The 23,766-nt window shown below is 36.3% G+C and overlaps 2 protein-coding genes across 2 annotated transcripts in view; one reads left to right on the forward strand and one right to left on the reverse strand.

The window, feature by feature from the left end:
• Positions 1-1,149: 1,149 nt before the first annotated feature.
• gxylt2 (glucoside xylosyltransferase 2) lies at positions 1,150-18,847 on the reverse strand. The gene is made up of 7 exons (XM_065279790.2): positions 18,431-18,847; positions 11,117-11,312; positions 9,027-9,158; positions 8,696-8,947; positions 6,719-6,842; positions 4,784-4,956; positions 1,150-2,812 (listed from the first exon to the last, which is right to left on the reverse strand). Exons 1-7 carry the CDS (start codon positions 18,700-18,702, stop codon positions 2,633-2,635), a joined length of 1,329 nt encoding a protein of 442 aa, XP_065135862.2. The 5' UTR covers positions 18,703-18,847; the 3' UTR covers positions 1,150-2,632.
• A 523-nt stretch (positions 18,848-19,370) lies between these two features.
• shq1 (SHQ1, H/ACA ribonucleoprotein assembly factor) overlaps positions 19,371-23,766 on the forward strand; it is a 45,206-nt gene continuing 40,810 nt past the window's right edge. The window contains exons 1-3 of the mRNA XM_065279791.2: positions 19,371-19,470; positions 21,892-22,045; positions 22,350-22,414. Coding sequence (XP_065135863.2) covers positions 21,903-22,045; positions 22,350-22,414 — 208 coding nt within the window. The 5' untranslated portion in view covers positions 19,371-19,470; positions 21,892-21,902. The remainder of the gene's footprint in view (positions 19,471-21,891; positions 22,046-22,349; positions 22,415-23,766) is intronic.

The raw sequence follows: 23,766 nt of genomic DNA on the forward strand, positions 1-23,766 counted from the left end.
ATTAAAAAAAACATACCTTAAAAATATGTCTATCTAGATGGAACAAAGTTATGTCTAAAAAATGCTGTCAAGGTAGACAGCTTACTAAATTTTTCCACACGACCTAAATCTTTTAAGATTTTGTTTAGAAAATAGCCGATTTTATATACTTGTTTAATTACTATAAAAACAATACTTATAAAAATGTTATTTGTTATTTTAAAAGCTCCACCACATACATATGACTTAAAGGGGACATATCATGAAAATCTGACTTTTTTCACGTTTCAGTGCTATAATTGGGTCCCCAGGGCTCCCATCAACCTAAAAAATGTAAAAAGGAACATAGTAACTTCATTTTTGTAAACCATTCTCTGCAAGCATGTGAAAAAATGGCTCCCCTTGAGATGTCAGAAGGGGATAATACCAGTAGGGATGCACCGATATGGAAATTTTGGCCGATACCGATAACTCTTTATATTTGGGGGCCGATAACCGATATATATATATATATATATATATATATATATATATATATATATATATATATATATATATATATAGGCCTATAGGCCGATAAATATTCATATTAATTTCACAATGAAAAACTCCCAGACCGCGGACATCTTGTCTTTGCGCTAGACTAGCATACTCTTCTTGAGCCCGCAACACGTGTCATCTTCGTGCTATGTCACAGAAAGCACCAATCAAAACTCCACATGGCCAGCAATGAGCAAGTGAAGTGGTTCAACAAACCGAAATAATCCATCATTTATTGGCTTTCATTTATCGGCCTAATTTTGCTATCAGACCGATAACCGATAATATTAAAAATAAGCAGTTATCGGCCGGTAACGATATGTAAATACCACCCCTTAATCTGCACCATCCAACCACGAACTACCATTTAGTGCAGAGATCAACTCACTTGCATTTAAAAGGACACACTCAAAAACAGCACATTTTAGCTCACACCTACAAAATGCTAATTTTAACACGTTATAATAAATTATCTGTATAGTATTTTGAGCAATAACTTCACATGTACTGTGGGGACACTAAAGATTTATTTTATATCTTAAAAATGTCTTGTGAAATGTCCCTTTTAATCGCAGCTTTACGAATTAAGTCCATTTCAGAAAGGCCGTAAACAAAAAAATTAAAACAATATTAATTTAAATGCATTCTCATTTATTACATTTCTGACATACACGCTTTTGTATAAAAGGACAATAATACAAGACATTCAGAAAGACAGAAAAGCATATTTGATTCAATGCAAATCGCTGGTGCATTTCTTACACAGAAATAACACAAGATATAATACAGTCTCCAGTTTAAAAAACAAATCTCATCACTGATCCCAGACCAGTGACAGGATCCTGGAAACCGGTCACACATATAAAGATTGAGCACATGGTGCTGACAAACACGTCAGAAACATCTTTTAAATCACTGACATCACACTCCCATACACACAAGAAACACAGTCAACAAATTAAAAACCAAGATTACATGAAATAGATTTAAAAATATCTTGATATATGCAAACTGGTCTTGCTAAAGTAAATAAACCTAATTTTTACTTATCTTTCATTATTTCATGTTCTCCCCATCAATACAATGTTTATAAAAACAAAAGTGCACTTAACTGTAAACAACATATTTACAAAAGTGTTGTTTGCCCTTTTATAATACTGTCATGATGAACAGACACATGGGGAGATCTACACAGGAGTGTGGAAGCTTGCTTACTTTAAATAATGGCATTAGTTTTGTCACACTTTGGCAGATGAACTCAATTTTCATTACAAAATTCCCGTTCTGTGTTAAAGACCCCATTAAACATGAGCAAACACAACCTGGCCAGTTTCAGAGTGCTCTCACAAAAATAAAATGACATCGTAAAAGTCAAGACAAAGGGACAATCTACCAAAATTTTATCATCATGTCCTTTATAATAGGTTCGTAGTACCAAAATAGAGAAACATTTTTATTTTATTCATTTGTATGGAATCAGCTTTTGAGTTTTGAAATGAAGAGTGTGCTTATTAAACTATTACTTAAATGCTGGCATGTTAGTACTCTTCGGTTGTTTTGTGCATGCTACATTCATTTTTATGGCTACACTTATTTTCATATTAAACATTATGCACAAAGTGTTGTAGCCACTTTGAGTTCACCAATAATTATGGACATAATAAATCAGATGTTGAAAAATGGTACAAGACAGTTTAAAAAACAAAACAAACAATGGCTCTGAACCCATATTAAGAGCGCAATAAGTTCATACTATTCATTTATAATCTTTAAATAATTTTATGAAACATTCAGGTGGTTGGTGACCCAAACTAATGCACTTGGTTACTTTTATATAATAGTCTTGTTGGCATTCATTTTTTTGCTGCATCCGTCTGCTGAGTCATTCCAAACATACCCGTTCTCAAGAGCCAAACTGAAGCTCAATATCAAATTTGATCTCAGTACTCCAAAGATTAAAATGCAATCCAGTCCAAACTCCTCTGGCTCATGACCCTTAGACCGAGGCTGGTGGACCACATGCAGCTTGCACATTTTGCATTAAATATCCACTCGGATCCAAGCAGCAAGTAGAGATTTTTCCTTCTGATACTGAAAGAGCCTTCAAGATTTATTACTCATGCGGCGGTAGAACGTGGCGGACGACCTTTTTCTCGTAAGCGGCCCTCATGGTCTTCTCTATCTGTTTGAGGAACACCTGTGGGATTCTTCCACAAAGGGTATTAACTGTATCTAAGAACTTGGTTTGAAGAGGAAAAAACAAAGACTGGAACAGGTTCTCGTCAAAAGGATACTGAAAAAGAAAAGAAAAAACAATAGAATTAAATAGAGTTCAGGTGAATACATGTGGTGGAGGTTTATATGGGCAAAAGCTTTATATAGGTCTATGTTTCATATCTAAGTAAGATCAGCACAGCAGATGGGATCATTTGATTCTACAAGACAAAAGGTTTCCTCTTGAGTTTCCTGGTACAAGCCTTCAAGGAGATCTTCAAGGAGACTGTATTGTGAATGCACAATGCAGCGCCTCTGTTTATTCCAATGTGCAACACAATACTCAATTTTGCTTTGTAGCACAGATGTACATAGAGCTATGGCAAGGCAACCAAATTAGATTTTTTTATAGAGCTAAAAAGAATATACATGTATAAAATAATAAAAAAGAGATGTTGCCCCACATGTAATATTAACTAATATGTATACATATACACACACATGCTCAAAATAATTTATACCCAGGCCAAATTTTTATTATGGTGAATTTTTTTGACAAAAAGGCATCTTTTGGTTGGAAATGACACAATAAATTTGGTAAAAACTGTAAGACATTGTGATAGAGATATTAATCAAAAATTAGATATTTTTTATTTTATTTTTTATTGACAAAATGTCCCATGTCCAAAATTATTCACACTCTTTCTTGATAGTTAATGGCGAAGCCTTTTCTTTTCATCACAGCTGTGAAATGTTTTTTATAATTGGTGACAAGGTTTTTGCACATTTCCAATGGGATTTTGGACCAGTTCACTTTTGCATAGATCTCCAGGTCCTTAAGGCTTCCTTTCCATCATTTGGGACTCTGGCTTGGCCATTCCAAAACGTTAATATTGTTCTCTGCCAACAAATTTTGACCACTTTTGATGTGTGCTTTGAATCTTGTTATCTTATATAGCCATCCAGGATTTTTTTGCTGAGCTCACTATTGCGTTTTTCCTCTCAGAATGTACCAAATTTTTGATCTGGCATCAACTAATATTCCTCCTGTCTAAATGATGGATTTGTTGCGTTTTTGAAACCTTAATATGGTCTTTATCACTTGCATGGAGATCTGCCTGAACCACATGATGTGGATTCAGAGCCACAGCTTCTAAATGCCCAAGTCAACTTTAACATCTTTTATTTATGAGGGAGGAAATTATTTAACAAATAGACAATACCCATCCATAAAATAGCTTTTAAGTCAACTGTTCCATTACTTTTGGCCTCTTTAAAAAGTGGGAGTTACATATTAAACATCTGTCATTCCTAAACACTTCATCCTAAACACACACACACGGAATAATTGAAGACCGAACATTGAATTATTAAAAAATAATGCACACCCAAGGTGGTAATGCGGCTAGCTAATGCTAGCACAACAAACTTTAAAAATACATTTTAACTTTCCCGGAAATAATTTTTTTTAAAAGTTGCCTGCCAGCATTTTTTGTGATTTTTACAAAAGTTTCACAAAATGCCTTCCAGGAAAGTTTTCTTCTATAAATATATAAACATACAAATATATCAAATCAAAGAACAGACCCTCTGCTTTCATACAAACAAACAAACAAACAAACACACAAAACAGGAAAAAAGCTTCACCCATCTATATTTTTTTCCTCTGCTTATATGCTCTTAAATATGGGTATTTTTCTTTAAAATAATTTTTTTTAGCAAAAAGCTGCAAAAAAAAAAAGATTTGTCTTTAGGTTTTTTTAATAAATTGGGTAAGTGCGCCATTTAGAGGATAAACGCCGTATTACAGATTACCATAAAAAAACTAATCAGGAACACGTTTTTCATGCAAATGTTTTCTCTTAATTGACAAGATAAGTTGTCAATGGCGGGGAAAGAGTTAATAATAGACTCTTACAGAAACTGTACATTTTCATAAGTCTATTTTTCCCCTACTTTTGGAACTTTGGTGTGCCAACTTGGGCACCCATTTTAAGCTGATGTGCTTGCTTTAATTTAATAAAAGTTCAATTAAAAGAGAGCAACTCACTTCATTTATAGCATCATACACCGCCCTGAATGCAGGCTGCTTGTCATCATGATAAACTCCACGGTTACCGTGAAGAACGGACACACCCTCTTCTTCTGCAGATTTGCAGTTGCTTCCATACATGCAGTGGTCCGGTCTGTAATTCCACTGGCATGGAAATATGTAAAGACACTCTGTGGACACATAATAATACAACAATGGTTAACTGAAACTGCACATAACATAAGGGTAATGGGGCTATTATAATGCATTTATCTCATTTAGGGGTCGTGCACACCAATACTTTTACGCCGGTGGCCGGTATATGTTTTCAGTTGTTTCCAACGGAAGTGCAGCATTTTTTTCAAAAAGCCAGCAACTGGCGTTTTTCCACGGTGAAAGCTGGTGCTCGATGGTGTTTCCGCGCTCAGCATTGAGTGCCGGGTTGAAAAATATTAATCTTTGGGTGAAAAGCTCAGCACGTCAATGTCGGTTCAATCACAGTGGAGGGGGGGGGCGGGATAAACATCACAACAGCCAACCGGCGCATAGTACAACGATTGGTAAACAAAGCAGAAGTATCACTGAAACCAAAGCACTCAGCTAAAGAAAGCTGGCAGCTTCAGATACTTTCAAAAACTTTGGTGTGAACACCCCCTTACTTACTAGACGACTCGCCCATACACGTTTTTCCAAAAATATCTGTAGCCATCCATACTGAAACTGTCTGTTTTTTTGGGAGGAGGTAAATTTAATTGTGCGTGCACGTACCTGACATACTGTCGTTATTATGTTTGGCGCATGCGGTTGTATGAGTGTACTGGATGCGTTCCATTACAGTTGAGTCTCAAACGCTGTGCTTGCCAAGTCTCGCTAATTTACAACATTTAGAAATGTCAGTATCTGTCATACCTGTTTAGGTCTACAGGAGTGTTTAAAGGGAAGAAGGGGAAAAAGACAAAGCTGTAAAAACTTTCCCATGTCAAACTAGGTCTTTTTCGGGAAGAGGGCAAAAATGTGTCACTTCTAGCTCAGCGGTTGAAAAAGCAATGTTTGGTTTGTAGGTGTGTGGGTTTGATATAAAGCCTCAGGACTTCAGAAGAAAAATAACAGCTTTTCAAATGACATTTAAGCCTGCGAGGAACAACACAATGAAACTAGTGTTGTATTGTTTGGTGTCTGGATCAGGGGGAAAAACTAATGTGAGACGACAAAGAATAGAAATAGGTAAATTAATTTTTACAACGCAGATTTATATATATATATATATATATAGGATGAGTCTCAAAGACTGAATAGTTGTCCAACAACTGGCTACTCATTATTAAGATGTCGTAGGGAAGTTTTAGCACTTAGGAGTAGGATGTTTGAATATGGATTGGTTAAACTCCCTAAATAAGATCTTGGGTTAACACTCATGACTTTTTAAAGCTTCTTTAAAGTGTCTTTAAAAGAGCGGTCGCAAAATACTTGCAAATATGGCCCCCAAGTGCGGACTCAGCATCATCATCCCCTTTAAACCACTAGTACAACATAGTCATATACGATAAATAGACATGTGTTTGGTTGTTGCAGCGCTGTCTTTTGAGTGATGTGATGTGAGTGTTCGTGACAGATGTGTCCATTTAAAAATAGTTCAACTTTTAATAACATTTCTCTTGAGAGAGACCCCTACCTTCTGTTATATTCCTCTGAGCTTTGTGCAGCTGTTCCCTAACACAAATACTATGTCCTGGGTAAAAGCCCCTACGAACAAGTCGGGCAACCCACAGACTATATAGATATAGTTTAGCACAACCCCAAGTACATATTTAAAAAATACACTGGTATACATATATTAATAAAAAAATTGAATAGTATTACCATGGTACATGTCTGGAAAAAAACAGTGACACATTGCTTTTAGTTTGTGACAATAATCTCACATACTGTATCTACGAACAAACACATATGTACCTGGATTGTAATGGAAGATGATGTTGAGGAGGTCTTGATCTCCCCATGTGATGTGGTTCTTGTATTTCTGATAGAGAGGGTGAAGCAGATTTTCCCATGACAGACCGCTGACGATCATGCTGTTCTGTAAAATCAATAGTGGCAGGTTATTTTCCTCAACACTGAGCCTGGCAGCCAATTTTTAGGACAGCTGTTGATATGGAAATTGGGCTTTCTTTCAGAGGGAACAATTTCTTGCCTCAGACAATCTTAAAAATGTGCTTGGGTTAAAAATTATAGCTCTCAGCCAAGTAACAGCAATATGCTAATCTGACTGCTGCCAACCGCTCTCGCAGCGATGACAATCTGTACGCTTTCATTTCTGTCTGCTTAAAACAGCCTGAGGTTAACAAGGTTTAAATGCGATAAAAAAATCAAAACATTTGAAAGCAAAACGGCAAGAGAAATAAACCGCAGCGGAAAAAAGTAATTAGAGGGAATCTGTAGTAAAACTAGTAAAAAGCCATTACAATAAAGCAAACAATGATACATTATAAAAAGTTTTTTACAGAGGATTTTGGACCAAACAGATTCCCAGTGGGTGGAGTTAGCAGGTACAACACACTTAAGCGGTTCAACGGAAATGTGTCCTGACACGTAAACTGTTTATATAATACTCAAAAGAGAGTTTTGCTTCTTAAAGTATTGTGTAATGTTTGGATAGGATACAGTGCACTAGGGATGCTCCGATCGATCGGCCGCCGATCGGTATCGGCCGATAATGGCATTAAATGACTCGATCGGTGCTCGCTAAATCTGCCGATCTCATAAACCGATCTTTCTGTTTACTTTTGTCATCAAAAGGATCCTGAATGCGGTTGCAATTAAAGACATTTTTTACGTAGGCGGTGGCTGAACGCAGTCAAGCAGCTGTGAGGAAAATAAAAGTTTAAACGCTCAAAACGTTAAGACGCATGCAAATAAGAAACTTTTGGCATGAGGATGCAATTGTCCGTGATAGATTTTGTATACGCTGTTTGATGGGGATGTGAAGACGCCTCGCGCTGTTTACCGGAGCGCGTCCTCATACGCATATCTAAAAGCAAAGAGAGACATACAAATCTGCACGCTGCACATGAGCAACAGGTTGTAAAGCATCATAAGCATTTTTACAACCTGTATGTCTGATTTGTATGTCTCTCTTTGCTTTTAGATATGCGTATGAGGACGCGCTCCGGTAAACAGCACGAGGCGTCTTCACATCCCCATCAAACAGCGTATACAACACATATCTATCACGGACAATTGCATCCTCATGCCAAAAGTTTTTTATTTGCATGCGTCTTAAAGTTTTGAGCGTTTAAACTTTTATTTTCCTCACAGCTGCTTGTCTGCGTTCAGCCGCCGCCCACACACACAGAAGCCTGTCATCAGTGCACGTGAACAGAGCGATCTCTCTCTCACGTCTTAAAGCTGCAGTAACCTAATGAATCTCTCAATAAAATCACTCTCTGCTCTTGACTAAAGAATTTTTATACTGCATACGAATGCGTGTATATTTAATTAATACAGTAAAGTCTGTGAAGTGTTTTATTTTCAGTACTTTTAGGAGACATAAGCCTTTTTAAAGCCATATTAAATTTCTCTTTGCAGAATAAATATTTGTTGTGCTTATTTATTTGAGTCTCTATTAAAACAATAATATACCTAATTACTGCAAGTAATATAACAAAGGCAACATCCGTGGTATTATTTTATTTAGAAAGATTGTAACAGTTAGTCATCAAAGAGCTTGCATATCAGCTTTAAAAAAAAAAAATCGGTATCGGAATCGGTATCGGCCGATCACAAAGATTACAAATCGGTGATCGGTATCGGCTGCAAAAATCCTGATCGGAGCATCCCTACAGTGCACCCAACAAATCTGTCAACAACTTGTTTGACTATAATGGAAGCAATCCAGTTTTATCGCATTGCATGTCACCCGTCCAAACTTACCCTGAACAAAGTGCTACGAATCCTTGTAAGGTTCATTAGCATGACCCCCGAATTGACCCCGGTCACTCCATAGAAGGGGTGTCTTGCAAAGCGACTATACCAGCCGATCTTGGGGATCTCATGTTCAGGGGCCATGGCAGCCAGTTGAGTGCTGTTGAAATCCTTCAGAAACTTCCAGATGTCATCCATAGGACGAAGGAAGAGGACATCCGTGTCCACGTACAACAGCGAGTCTACGTCCTTTAAAATAACCTGATATCCAAGGAAAGAAAAGTTGGGTTAGTGGCTACAGACACATACAAATGAAAAAAAAACTGCAATGGGGGCTTACAGGAAGAAATAGCCGCTGGGCGGCACATGGCTTAAAGAGTTTCTTCCATTCTTCGGCATTCCCAACAGAGAACGTGATTGGATAGATGCTGTACTGAAACTTTGAGGATGCCGTCCGAGGCCACTGGCTGAACTGTGAGAGGAAATTGAATGAATCAGTCAACGTCAAGACCGTCACACTTTGCTAACCAGCAAATTACACATAAGCATCCAAACATTTATTAAACGTTGACAGGTGTCAGCTAAAAGACACACAGCATGAAGAAATCAACTAAACAAAGTGGCTCAATGTGAACTTATCTAATTTTTCAATCTTAAAATATTTGATTGAGCATCCGGAAGAATACACTGGCTCAGTTTGGGACAAGGTATGTGCTTTTCCAACCAAAGCAACATTGTTATTCTTGGGCTGACAGATTAAATTGGGGTCATTATTAAATTTGTCATTTCCAGCTGGTACCCAAACAACTACTGCTGAAAGAAGCTGCTAAATTATCTTGAGGAGAATCTTATGAATAACAAATATGACAGTGCCTTTCTTCTCATTTCCATAGTGCTGGCCCAAGGACAAAACCAAGATCAAAAGATGTCTCATAAAGGTTGGAATGGATGTAACAATCTAGCTTTTCAATATCTTTCCTACTGTAGTGAGACACTGTAAGCAACAAGGTTTGTAGGAAAAGATCAAACGGCAAAGCTACAAACCATACATGTAGTTCCTAGGGGTTTAAAGGGTCATGAAACCCCACTGATTCAGCTCCAATCTACCTCAATATAGTCTTGAAAAATGCAAAAATGTGCGTTGACGCTTTGAGAAGAACACGTGTATCATAGTATTTCCTTCATCGGATGCAAAAATACCTTGTGCACATGTGCAGAAGAATTGTGCTTACGTTCACGTCTTATATTTACATATCACATGATCCTTGTCACAGAAAATGCTAAAGTAAGGCAATGGCAACACAAATAATTTAAAGATTTCACAAGATTTTTTTAAAGATGTAAAATTAATCTTTGGTGTCCCCAGAGTACGTATGTGAAGTTTTAGCACAAAATACCATTTAGATAATTTATTATAGCATGTTAAAATTGGCATTTTGTAGGTAAGAGCAAAAATGTGCCGTTTTGGGTGTGTCCTTTAAAATGCAAATGAGCTGATGAAATGCAAACACTGTTCACGGTTGATGGTGGTTTGTTGAAAATTGAAACTCAATTTTGCTGTCAATGATATTTTCTCTCTCTCTTTCTATCTTCACGAAATGGCAGTGCCATGGTTGGATATCACAGATTATGGGGCGGTATTATCCCCTTCTGACATCATAAGGGGAGCAAAATTTCAATTACCTATTTTTTCACATGCTTGCAGAGAATAGTTTACCAAAACTAATTGATCTTTTTCAAATTTTACCTCATGTCATGTGCTGTACATTCTGCAGCGTTCATGCCTTTCATAACATTATGTAAAGCAATAAAATAGTGACGTGCCTGTCGCTGGCGGAAAATTGTGTTTTCATCCCCTATATCTGAAAACTTCTTCAACTTTCTTCAACTTTGACTTTGTACATTTATCCAGGGATAAAGCGTGAACTCGACGAGAGATGCTATGCTCTGGGTTGCCAAGTCCTCTGCTTTTTTGCGGACTTCAAATTTTGGATATTTTTAAATTGTCTAAGAAAGCAGATTTTTGTTGTGGGCAGTTATTGGTATTTGGACTCTGAAAAGTTTTTTGAATGTCCTTTGGACTGGTTTTATACACAAATCTGGCAACCCTGACTGTGCGTTTGTGCAGACGCTTGGTTCGGATTATATAGAATGTACATGTAAACAACGATTTTAAGCAAATTGCAAAGTTAAGGGTCCATGTAAACTGCACAGTCGTAACCTGCAATCAAATTAATTTAAGTCGGATTGTCAAAATTTTGAGCATGTAAACTACTATGGTAGGTCTGAGAAAAAACACACAAATATATATAAGAATACGCAAGTCAAAAACAAAAGTAGGAAGGCTATACAAATTCAATAAGTAAAACTTTGACATTACTATCACCATAAAAACTGCAGGACAAAACAAATATTAGTGTCCACTCTTACCCCTTTTTGAAACTGTTCAGCCAGATCCTCTTCTGCAAATATGTGAAATTTGATCTTCTTAATACTGAAGAGCAGCGCCGACTTGACCATGGTAAGCGTTTCATCTAGACGGTTCCCACATGCCACCACTGCCAGGTGCATGACATCCTCTGGTCGGGTGACCTTCAACCCGGGGCGCCCCACCTCACTTTTCTGCCTAGAGGTTAAAAAAATTGTTTGAAGTCCTTTGAAAGCATGACATCAACAACAAAAACATCTGGCACACATCAGTTGGGTCAAACCATGAGACAATGCTCTCTTATATGATTGATTTATTGAACTTTTACACTCCAAATATATTACACCAGAATCCATTTGCTCTAAGACAACAGCAGAAGAGATCAGCAGATGTGTGTACATGGGTAACAATTGTGCTTATCATGACCTGGATGACCTAGTGCTTTCTTTAAAATATCATATTTTCTTGTATAATGGCTATTGGTTTGTCTTTGTGATTCACTTCGAGTCCCCATCACTCCAGGGATGTAAAGCTCTCTAACACAAAGCTCAGTTAGAGAAAAAAGTCCTGTATTTATCCTAGGCTTTAGTAGAGGAAGCAAAATCACACTGCAAAGGAGGCATGAAGCCATTCAGACAGACATCAAAAAGCTTTTATTGAGCCAAGGACAAACACTCCCATTTTAAATCAAACAGGAGGGAAATAAAGAACAGACAGAAGACAGAAAAAGAATTGGGAATATCCCCATACCTGTCCAATTTTTTGCCATTTATGTCTAATAATAGAGGTCTGAAGAGTGATTTTGAAGGCAAGTTTCCTGTGGAAAAGCCTTCCTTGTTTACACCACAGTCAATTAGGCGACAGGAAGTGCATGGATGGGCCGCACTGAACGATATTAAACAAGATTAAATCTTTTTCATTACTTTGATAATTTGTCCAGGATTCAGAAATGTTTACCTTTAAGAAGGGATCAGAATATGATTAATCCCCTGCTTAAGTCTGTACCCTTTTCATTAATCTAAATAAAATGTCAGAAAGCTTATAAAAATTCTTGTAGTATGAGTTGGTACATCTGGAAAAATTTAACCCAGATGAAGGCTGAAATAAATATTGTACTACTTGTTAAGAAAGGTCCCTGGTTACAAGAATAAAAAATAACACAACACACTTATACACAACACATGTGGAAGTATGGAAAGTATGCAGTGACCAAAAATTAAATAAATTACATATTTTAGTGTCTTTAATATAAAACACCATTAGCCTAAACTACTGATCTGTAAAATCTTGCCATTCATCCAACCAATTTGTACTGTACAGTTTCAGGAGTAATAAAACACTTTCGCTTGTTTTTTTTTTATTACTATCCTACCCAACTCATCTATTTTTAAAAATGGAAATGAGTTTTGTAAAGAAATTTACATGCATACACAATTTGAGTACTTACAGTACAATCTAAAAAATGAAGGGTTATTTTTCAACCCACTGTTGGGTCAAAAAGGGACTAACCGGGTTGTAATTTAACTAATTTTGTGTGTTAATTTAATCCTTTTTGACTTGAAAATAACCCAGCTATAATAACCCACCTATGCATGGTTGTTTCAACCCAAAATGTTAGGTTATTTTAACCCATTATTTGGTCAAATATAAACATTTTATGGGTTAATTTAACCCAATTTAACTTAACACTAGGTTGAAAATAACCCATCTATCCTGGGTTGTTTTAACCCAAAATGCTAGGCTATTTTAACCCATCATTCGTTCAAATATAAAAATTTTCTGGGTTAATTTAACCCTTTTTAACATAACACTGGGTTAAAAAGAACCCAGCTAAAATAAACCACCTGTTTGATGGTTTCAACCCAAATTGCTGGGATATTTTACCCATTGTTGGGTCAAATATAAAAATGTTCTGGGTTAATTTAACCTATTTTGATCTAACACTAGGTTGAAAATAACTTAGCTACTATAACCCTCCTATGCTGGGTTTATTCAATCCAAAATGCTAGGTTATTTCAACCCATTATTTGGTCAAATATAAACATTTTCTGGGTTAATTTAACCCATTTTGACCTAACACTAGGTTGAAAATAACCCATCTATCCTGGGTTGTTTTAACCCAAAATGCTAGGCTATTTTAACCCATCATTCGTTCAAATATAAACATTTTCTGGGTTAATTTAACACTTTTTAACATAACACTGGGTTAAAAAGAACCCAGCTAAAATAAACCACCTATGTTTGGTGGTTTCAACCCAAATTGCTGGGTTATTTTACCCATTGTTGGGTCAAATATAAAAATGTTCTGGGTTAATTTAACCTATTTTGATCTAACACTAGGTTGAAAATAACCCAGCTACTATAACCCTCCTATGCTGGGTTTATTCAACCCAAAATGCTAGGTTATTTCAAACCATTATTTGGTCAAATATAAACATTTTCTGGGTTAATTTAACCCAATTTAACTTAACACTCGGTTGAAAATAACCCATCTATCCTGGGTTGTTTTAACCCAAAATGCTAGGCTATTTTAACCCATCATTCGTTCAAATATAAACATTTTCTGGGGTAATTTAACCCTTTTTAACATAACACTGGGTTAAAAAGAACCCAGCTAAAATAACCCACCTATGCTTGATTGTTTCAACCCAAATTGCTGGGTTATTTTACCCATTGTTGGGTCAAATATAAAAATGTTCTGGGTTAATTTAACCTATTTTGATCTAACACTAGGTTGAAAATAACCCAGCTACTATAACCCTCCTATGCTGGGTTTATTCAACCCAAAATGCTAGGTTATTTTAACCCATTGATTAGTCAAAATTAAACATTTTCTGGGTTAATTTAACCCTTTTTGACCTAACACTGGGTTAAAAAGAACCCAGCTATTATAACCCACCTATGCTGGGTTGTTTTAACCCAAAATGTTAGGTTATTTTAACCCATTGTTTAGTCAAAATTAAACATTTTCTGGGTTAATTAAACCCTTTTTGACCTAACACTGGGTTAAAAAGAACCCAGCTATAATAACCCACCTATGCATGGCTGTTTCAACACAAATTACGGGGTTATTTTACCCATGGTTGGGTCAAATATAAACATTTTCTGGGTTAATTGAACCCATTTTGACCTAAGACTAGGTTGAAAATAACCCAGCTATTATAACCCACCTATGCTGGGTTGTTTTAACCCAAAATGTTAGGTTATTTTAACCCATTGTTTTGTCACATAAACATTTTCTGTGTAATTTAACCATTTTTGTCCTAACACTGGGTTGAAAAAAACTGTATTTTTAGAATGCAAGCAAGAGATTTCATTTAAAAATTGTATGATATTCTGTAAACCCCTGCTGTTAATCTGTGTAGACTAGTGACTTTAGAAATATAACTGGTAGGACATCAGTGAAATGTCCAATGATTCATTATCAGAATTGAATATGCTGGATGGTCCAAGGCCAGCCTTCAAGGCTGTGTGTATTAAATTCAGCCAGCATTTTTCCTTAAGCTATGCACTTCATACGCTACGGCCAAATTCTTAGCACATTCTTCCTCTTCAGAACGTCTGCCCAGCTTTTTGCGTAGCATACTTCACTTTCAAAGCCCGCAGTGAACAGTTTCACATCTACAGTTCAAAGACTGCAAACTAGAAGTTGATTTATTGGCGAGCACAGAAGAAAACGGAAATAATATATTCTGCTTTACGTGCAGAAACTGTTTGCAAGAGCTATATGAAAGAGAGGCTACGGGGAGAAAGTGAGCGAGACAAAGAAAAGGCTCTTATTCTTCCATTCACGACATGTTTATTGCTTCATAATAATGCAACTGCCATGTGTCAGCTGCCTTTAGTTACAGCTGCATTACAAATGACAGCGAAATATTTGTTGGACTGTTGGGAGATACTTATTGCTCCTGCTACAAAGACTGCAGTGGTGTTGTTTGGTCATGTGTGTTACATTTATGCACCCTTTAATCCACCCTTTTATTTATTTATGCATTTGCTGGAAATCGAACTCATGACTTTCAAATTTTGAAAGTAAAATCACAAACATGAGACTTGTGAGAGTCTGATAAAATCACTTACTAACCTTGACTGCGCAAAGTCACAATTTTTCACCTCCTGTCATGAAGTCGGTAAAGTAATAGGTGCAGTTATACAAGAAAGTGATTGCTTACATAAAAAAATCTTATATGGCGGCAATTTAAGATTATTTTTTTGACAGGATTAATTTATCGATTTATTTTATGATGAATCAGTTACTTATCTAGTTTAACTATAGCTATACTACTTAGCAGTGTTGCACAGAAATGAAAATTCTTGGACGAAAACTAAAAATGCAAAAACCCACAAATTCTGAATCGATTTCAGAGGCATTTTTAACGGTACACGCGATTAATCGTTGCAGCCCTAATGCCTAATACTTAGTGTTCACCCCTGAGCCTGAAACTGTTGACAGGCTTGTGTTTCCGGCCAGAAACTGAAAAACATTGTGGATCATTGGGGATAGAGACGATTCATCGACACATCACATGCAAATCGACAAACTTAATCAATAAATTTGACACGTCATTTCAGCCCAACACTACACGTTAATCTGTCTACAACAGCAGTCCAACTATTAAAATAAAATTTTGTCCTACACTGCAAGTGCACCACTGCACTACTTTTGTTTGTTTAAACAGGTCATATACTGTATAGGGCTGTCATGATTAAATAATTGGCTCATCGCGATAGTTTGACCTCATCATGATGATTTCAGATCACCGCAATGATTGCACATCTCTTTAAAAAACACAAGGGGGAGCTGCAGTGCCTGCATAAAAAAATAAAGACATATAACAATAAATACATGTGTTATGTGTTTTAATATTTACTGTCAGGTAAACCCTGCAAAATATTTAATTCAAATAATCACAACAATGTTTTGAAATTAATTGTCATAGTCATTAAATTTATTAGACAATTAACCGTCAGCCAAAGGTCATAACCGTGACAGCCCTAGTCATATACCGTTGCTATAAAAAAAAACATTATTTGGTGTAATGCAACGTGTTTAGTTTAGGGTTCAAAAAACATTATTTTCCACATACCGTACAATTATTGTTGCTCCTCTATGCCCGCTTTTCTGAATCAGGTTGATTTTTAAAAAACTCATTGTTCTGAAAAGTGTGATGTGCGCTGACTGGCTAGCTATCCAATTCGTTGTGATTGGCCAAATATCTCAAGCGTGTGGTGGAAATGTTACGGCCCTTACCATATTTATAATACCAGCTCCCAAAGCACAGCTTCTTTACAACATAGCGACGGCAGCAACAATACTACAGCGGGAAAAAAAGTTACGTATTTCTTTGCGTATATATTTGGGTGGTGTTCCCACACAGTGACGTAGATATGTGGGGCGTGTTTAAATGAGGCGTTTCAGAAAGGCATAGATGAGCCTTCACTTTTATCTCTTTGGGTTTGAGACTTTACTAATCTTCTATATGCACAAACAGCTTTTACCAATCCAAAGAGAGAGAAAATCATGAAACTGCATCATAAGTCCCCTTTAAAAAAAACGGAACTTCAAAATATCTGTACAAACCAGATGAAAGCAGTTTACAGATTGGGATCAAACGTTTTGTGTATGTTAGAGCAACAAAATAGACCCCGCTGGCCCCAGGAACGTGATGTGATGCATCATTCCAGACACGTTTGTCTGTTTTTCACCAGTGAGGCAGGAAGCACGTCTGTAGGATGCGCTTAAAAAAGGACAAACTTGTGCGGAAGAGTTCATCGCTTCTAAATAAAACAACAGGTTGTGCAAAGTTTCACCGCTCCCCCCTCTTGGGAGATAAACAGGGAGCCAAAAATTAAATACATAGAGCCATTTTCCAAATCACACCCTCTCATCCCTCCGGTTTGTGAAATGGCTTTGTTTAACTAATTTGCCACAGGCCCATTGCATGGTGGGTTTATCAGCAATGAACAGTAACCGGGGTGTGGACATTAAGACAGATCGCTGCTGGAAACCCACCAGAAGGGTCAAAGTGTCGAGATATCTCACAGCCACAATTAGTGCCGTTTACGTGCAGCTGTCAAACTTGCGATAACATCCCTGCTGATAGAGAGCAAGCAATGAATATTAAGCTTGTGCCGATGTTATCCTATTGATTTTGTACTATCAAAATAGCAGCACAAAAAGCTCAAACTATCTATATATTCACCTGCTTATCTTGCTGAAAATAACCTGTTTAAAGCAGCTTGATGGTCTAATCTGATTTTGCCTGGTTTTAGCAGATCTCTAAGCAGGGAAAAAACAGGTACAAATGAACCCATATTTGGTTCACCTAAAGGACAGCGACAGCTCCTTTTAATAATGTCCCAGAAAAAGGCGGACCGTCTTGATGAATAAACTACTCAATCTGTAGAGTCACAAGGGACTGTGTGCATTCACTCAGAACAACACATTATTGATTTCGACCTTTGTTGCTTAAGCTTATGCGACCCTTTGGGAATGAGGCAATTGCATTCAAGGTGACCTTTCTAATAAAGCAATAATGAAAATGCAATAGAGATAATCGTGGCTGAGATGTAAGCAGGAGGTCACAGAAGTATTGCCTGTGAAGAAACTCGAAACACACTGATCTCTGATCAAAAACATCTAATGTAATTTGCTTGTGGGTGCCAAGATGTTATCATGCATGTTTTTTTTGTCTTGCATTAAAAAAATCTATTGCACAATCAGTTACTCAGTTTATTGAAAACAACAATTTTGCCAAATATGGCATTGTCACAACAGAATTTTGGCAGGCACGTCTTGTTGGACAGGTTGTGCAATAAAGTCAGTGATTTGGAATTTATTATTAAAGCATTGATTTGCATGCAGCTTGACTGCATTGTATTACTCTGAGGTCAAAAATGCTCTTGAGAATCAAACTGATGCCTAGTTAATACGTGGCGGAGTTGGATTGATGAATTAAAGGCAAGAATATCGTGCATTCATTACGTGCACTGATTCACTGCATACATTATATTTAATGTGCATGTGTATTTTACCATGCACTAAAATTAGACACGCTTATTTTATTCAAATTGATGCAGTGTTTATATATCAACAAGGAGTTAAATAGCTGGATGTAGGGCGCATAAAGAAAATCGTGCGTTTACTGCATGCATTATTTTCTCTGCTTGCATCATTTGTAATATATGTATACGTATAATAATAACAACACATAAATTATAGTCAGACATGAATAAAACACCGTAAACAAACTACATATTTTCTCAGTTTGCTCACGTTGAACTAGTTAAGCATAAATACACTTGAAGAATCTTACCGAGCCTTTGCGATGACATTTCCCCCTCTTAACTTCGCCTCTTTGCGGTCAGGCTTGCGGATTAGTTTCGGCGGTATTTGCGGCTCTTTGTTGGTTTCTTTCGCTTCTTTTATCCGTGCAATGTCCTCGATATCGCGCGAGGATAGGAAATGTTTTTCTTTGGCAACTTCTTTCAACGGCGGCTCGTCCGCAGTATTCCCCCCGAAAAAGTACAAAAGTAGGAAAACTCCGAAACATATCGCGATCGTCACGATTTTGCAATGAATTCTCATGGTTTAAAAGTGTCCCGTCGGCGTGGAAACGTTTTAACCATGGCTGTGGTTAAATCGTCAGGATATATTTGTCGTGTGCAGCCATACTTCATTTGTGCTGTGATGATGAAGACGATGCCGTTCAGCTTAGCGCCGATATCACACACGCTAAACGAGTGTCTCTGAAGGCGGACCTTCATTGTGTACCGTAACTCTTGTAATATTTCTTTAAAAATAAATGATATACATAACAAAAAAAGTTTTTTTACTAAATCAAGCTCATTTTCTTCAGAATTTACTTATTAACTGGAGTGAAATCTCAAGTATTTCAGAGTTTTTGAACCTTACCACAGCCATAATTAAAGTATATGCTGTAGTATTTTACTATCGATTCACTATAAGCATTACTACACAATGCTGTGATATACATTTACAAATTGTGGTTATTTATTACTATATAATATTAAAGTATACTCCAGTTTACTGTAGTAAATAGTAAAAGAATGCTAAAGTGCTCTTTAGTGTTAACATTTAACAGTTAATGTGATTTCAGCAGCTACTGTCGCATACTGTATTGTTATTTGCTTCCTTGCATGATATTTTTCTCACACAATGTCATTTTAAGTCATTTCATAGTCTATTTAGTGTAAATGAGGTTTGTTGGCCCTGTTTATTTGGAGTATTACGGTAAAAACGCGAGCCGTAGAGAAAGCAGGAAGCAGACCATGTGTTTCACTTAAAATACGCTGTTTGTGTTTCCAGTGTGATTTTCACAGGAGACACGTGAAGGTAAACAGTTTTGTTTTACAAATTGAGTATGTAATTGCTATTGTCTTATACAGTGCTGCAGAGTTTAGAAATAGACCGATCATAAACACAGCTCGTGCTGCTTTATGTTAGCATAAATAGTGCATAAGTTACATAACACTAGTTGTGCAGACACTATTTTGACAGCTTCTGATGTGTAACGTTATGGAGATTAAACTCTCACGTGTGTTTATTATGTGCACGTGTATCCAGTCTTTATGGAGCCTATGAGGAAATTTGGCATCGATTTTCATTCTGCTTTCAATATATGCACACACATTGTTGTGTAACTGGTAAATACAGTATAAATAACCGTTTTTGTTGAAAAAGAGTATTGTGTTGGCGTTTTTTTATTTAATACTGAGCTCATGTACGTTTTAATTTACTATTTGCCAAACGTGTTGTCATTGAGTGCAATATGAGCAGCCACAGGATGGCGACGTAAGCTTCTCTGATTTTCTCAGATTTTTTGACTGTATGTAAAAAAAAGTATCTGGTTGATTAGATTTTCTTATCCAGAGATCAAGTCATATGATTTATATTATAGTACCAGGTTATTATTCCTTAAAAAAATTATTTAGTCTAAATAATGTTAGGTTTTGTATTTTGTAATGGTCTTGGGTCAGATAGTTTATTCATAGTAAGATTACAATTATATAAGGAGATTCACTTTATGATTTTTTTAGATAACATTTATTTAAATAAAATCAAATGCTTTATTAGTAAACTGAACGTTTGTAAATGTGAACCGTATAAATATGCCCACATTAAAAATATTGTTGTATACTGTAGTATTTGCTATAGAAAACTTTAGTAATTATATAATAATTGCTATAGAAATTACTATAATTAATTACTGCACTTTGTTATTGTATACTACAGTATTCTCTAGTATTACGTATAGTGAATTGATAAACTGTAATAAATACTGTAGTGTACTTTAATATTCATTTGGGTATTTCGATATTTTAATACAGTTTATTATAGTAAATATGCTACGGGAGTTTTTCATGTGGCTTTTCCTGTAGTTCTTTTGGTAACATTGCGTTAGGATTAGGAATGCAAAGGTCATCATGTGTTCAATCCTCCGGGAACACAAATAATGATTAAAAATACACTGTAAATCACATTACGAATGTATTAAATGTGAATATAATGTAAATATAAATTTCAATTGCATGCATGCCTAACCTCTTATGTCTCAAATACTACATGAGGTACAGTGACAAGAAAAAGTATGTGAACCTTTTGGAATTTCATGGTTTTCTGAATAAATTTGTCATAAAATGTGATCTGATCTTCATCTTCAAGTCAAGGGTGTTGACAAACATCCATGGCAGGACACCACGAAGGAAGCCACTGCTTCCTAAAAAGAACATTGCTGCATGCCTAAGGTTTGCAAAGGAGCACATTGACACTCCACAGCCATATTGGCAAAATGTTTTGTGGACTGATGAAACGAAGATTGAACTATTTGGAAAAAACACACAGTGGTACATCTGGCGTAGAAAGGGCATGACATATCATCATGAAAACATCCTCCCAATTGTAAAGTATGGTGAAAGAAACACCACGATTTTGGCCTGCTTTGCTGCATCGGGGCCTGGCCAGCTTGCAATCATTGCGGAGAAGATGAATTCTCAAGTATATCAGACAAATCTTCAGGAAAATGTGAGAATGTCTGTACATCAGCTGAAACTGTTCTAAGGTGGGTGATGCAACAAGACAACAACCCAAAACACAGGAGAAAGTCCACAACAGAATGGCTCCAGAAAAACACAATCTGCCTTTTGGAGTGGCCAAGTGAGATCAAAGACCTCAACCCTAGAAAGATGCTATGTATTAACTTGAAAAGGGCCATACACATGACATGAAATGTCTAAAGAATATGACAGAGCTAAAGCAATTCTTCAGGAAGAATGGACTTACAGGAAGTTCCTGGTTGAGGTAATTGCTGCCAAGGGGGTCAACCAGTTATTAATTTTAAGGGTTTACTTACTTTTTCCACGGCTATTTTGAATGTTAAATGAGTGTGTTCAATAAAGACACAAAAGATTAGATTTTTTTGTGAAATTATTTTTAGACAGGTTATGTTTTTCAATTCCCTTGACTTGGATGAAGATGAGATCACATTTTATGACAAATTTATTGAGAAAACATGAAATTCCAAAAGGTTCACATCACATACTGTTCTTGCCACTGTGGCTCACTTGGACCTACACATTTTAACAGTTCTTTATAAATGCTTTTTTACACTCTCCTATATAACTTTACTGGCAAACATTACAACGAATGACTGCCTTAAGAAACGCAGTTAAACTTTATTTTTTGCTACCCAATTTGAAGTATCTGGTTAATACTGCTTTTAACTAACATCTCACTGCACTATTTCACGGGGTATAGGCATCTGAATCATGATAACGCCAGCATTCGAAGTGAGTCAGGATTCAGATTTCCTCATTCTGATAATCCGTGTACCCTACACAAGAACATCAGAGTTTGATATCTACATCCAGGAAGAGGACTTCAAGTTTTATGCCAAGCCTTACTTTCTCAGGTGTGTGACCTGCAAATGATCATAATTGCCATGTCAAATATATGTTAACGACAGTTTTTTTTATTAGATGTTTGTGCAGATTTTGGCTGTATTGTGCAGTACTCGTCATCGGTTAAATTGAACACAATAGAATAGATCATCCTGCATAGACCATACATGCAAATGTGTTGCATGTATTGCCACACATTTGCATGTATTGCAAATGTGTTGCATGTGTTGGCAATATGGAGAATCAGATTATGTCTTCAGATCTGTCTTTTATTTTACCAATATTAGTAAATCTTTATGATTATCTACCTCGTAGGTTGACACTTCCTGGGAGAATAGTAGAAGATGGCCGAGAGCGAGCTTCATTTGATATCGATAAAGGTAACCACGCCTCCCTGTTATAGCTTGTGCTGCAGGTTGCCACTACTGTATCAAAAAAATGACTTTGGCTTATTTTTTTACAAGCTTTAGCAGATGCACCGTTCACCTACAAATAACAATTCAGTCATAAATTTTGTTATGTTTATGTGAATGATTTATAATTACTTGTGTAAAACAGTTGATTTTACAATTTCCACAACAGTTGGGCTGTCAAATCATTTTCGGAGAATGTAGATTTACGAATGACATTTATAAGCTACTTGCTTGAATGAAAGGATCCTGTGCTTGACATCTCATTGGCCGTGATTCAACATCTCCTCTTTGATCGACAGCCAGTGAATAATTTAGCAGTAGTCTGTCATAAAGAACCTGTAATTGCTTACTTTGTTTACACAAGTAATTATAAATCATTCACATAAATGGAAATACTACAGTCGAGGCAATTATTGTCATTTTAACATTAAATCTTTGTAATGTTTAACATGTCAAAAAGTTATATATTGCCGGGTTGGGCCAAACATAAGCACAGGTTAAATACTTGGGGTTAAGATAACTTTAAAAATCTCCAAATTCCCTTGTGCTGTGTGTTCATATTAGAATGATTTCTAAAGGGTTTTTGATCAAATAAATCCAGGCTTAATGAGCGTAAGTATCAGGATTCTTCAGAATTTGTATTTGCTTGCATGCATGTCTGCTTATGACCAAACAAAATGTTTATACATTTCCCTACATTTCCAAATTATTCCCATAAATTTCCATTAAGTTTCCAATATGGAATATTTCCAAAATTCCCCAGATTAAGTCCCCATGGAAAGTTTCCGGAAATTCTCTCATTTAAACTTTGTCCATCATAGAGAGTCCATCTCACCGCTTCAATCTCTTTTCTATTGTACTGCAATGCACTTTTACTGTCATTACGCTTGCTGCTCTTTTCGTGCCATGGTTATCAATGTTTCATTCAGGATGAAAGAGCAGAAACAGCAGCTTGATTGTGTCTGACCGATGTGCTGTAGTCCCGACACGTCTTTAATGAGCTGACAATTAGCACTTTTAATTATACCTAATGGCCACAAGATCCTCTGCTTGACATCTCATTGGCCTCATTTCAGCGTGTCCTGTTTGATAGACAGCCAGCGAGTAATTGAGCAGTCGTCTTTCTTTCATAAAGCAGTGAAGCTTTAATTGCTTTTTGTGTTCACACAAGTAATTATAAATCTTTCTTAAATCTACTAATTGCAGAGAAGGCAGTATATATATATTATATATTCTCATTTTACATAATATGTTTACATAAGGTCTTACGGTTGATTAATTATTACCATTTAGGGCTGCACGTTACTGAAGAAAAATGC

The sequence above is a fragment of the Paramisgurnus dabryanus genome, chromosome 7 (genome assembly GCF_030506205.2).
Source record: "Paramisgurnus dabryanus chromosome 7, PD_genome_1.1, whole genome shotgun sequence".
NCBI classification, from domain to species: Eukaryota; Metazoa; Chordata; class Actinopteri; order Cypriniformes; family Cobitidae; genus Paramisgurnus; species Paramisgurnus dabryanus.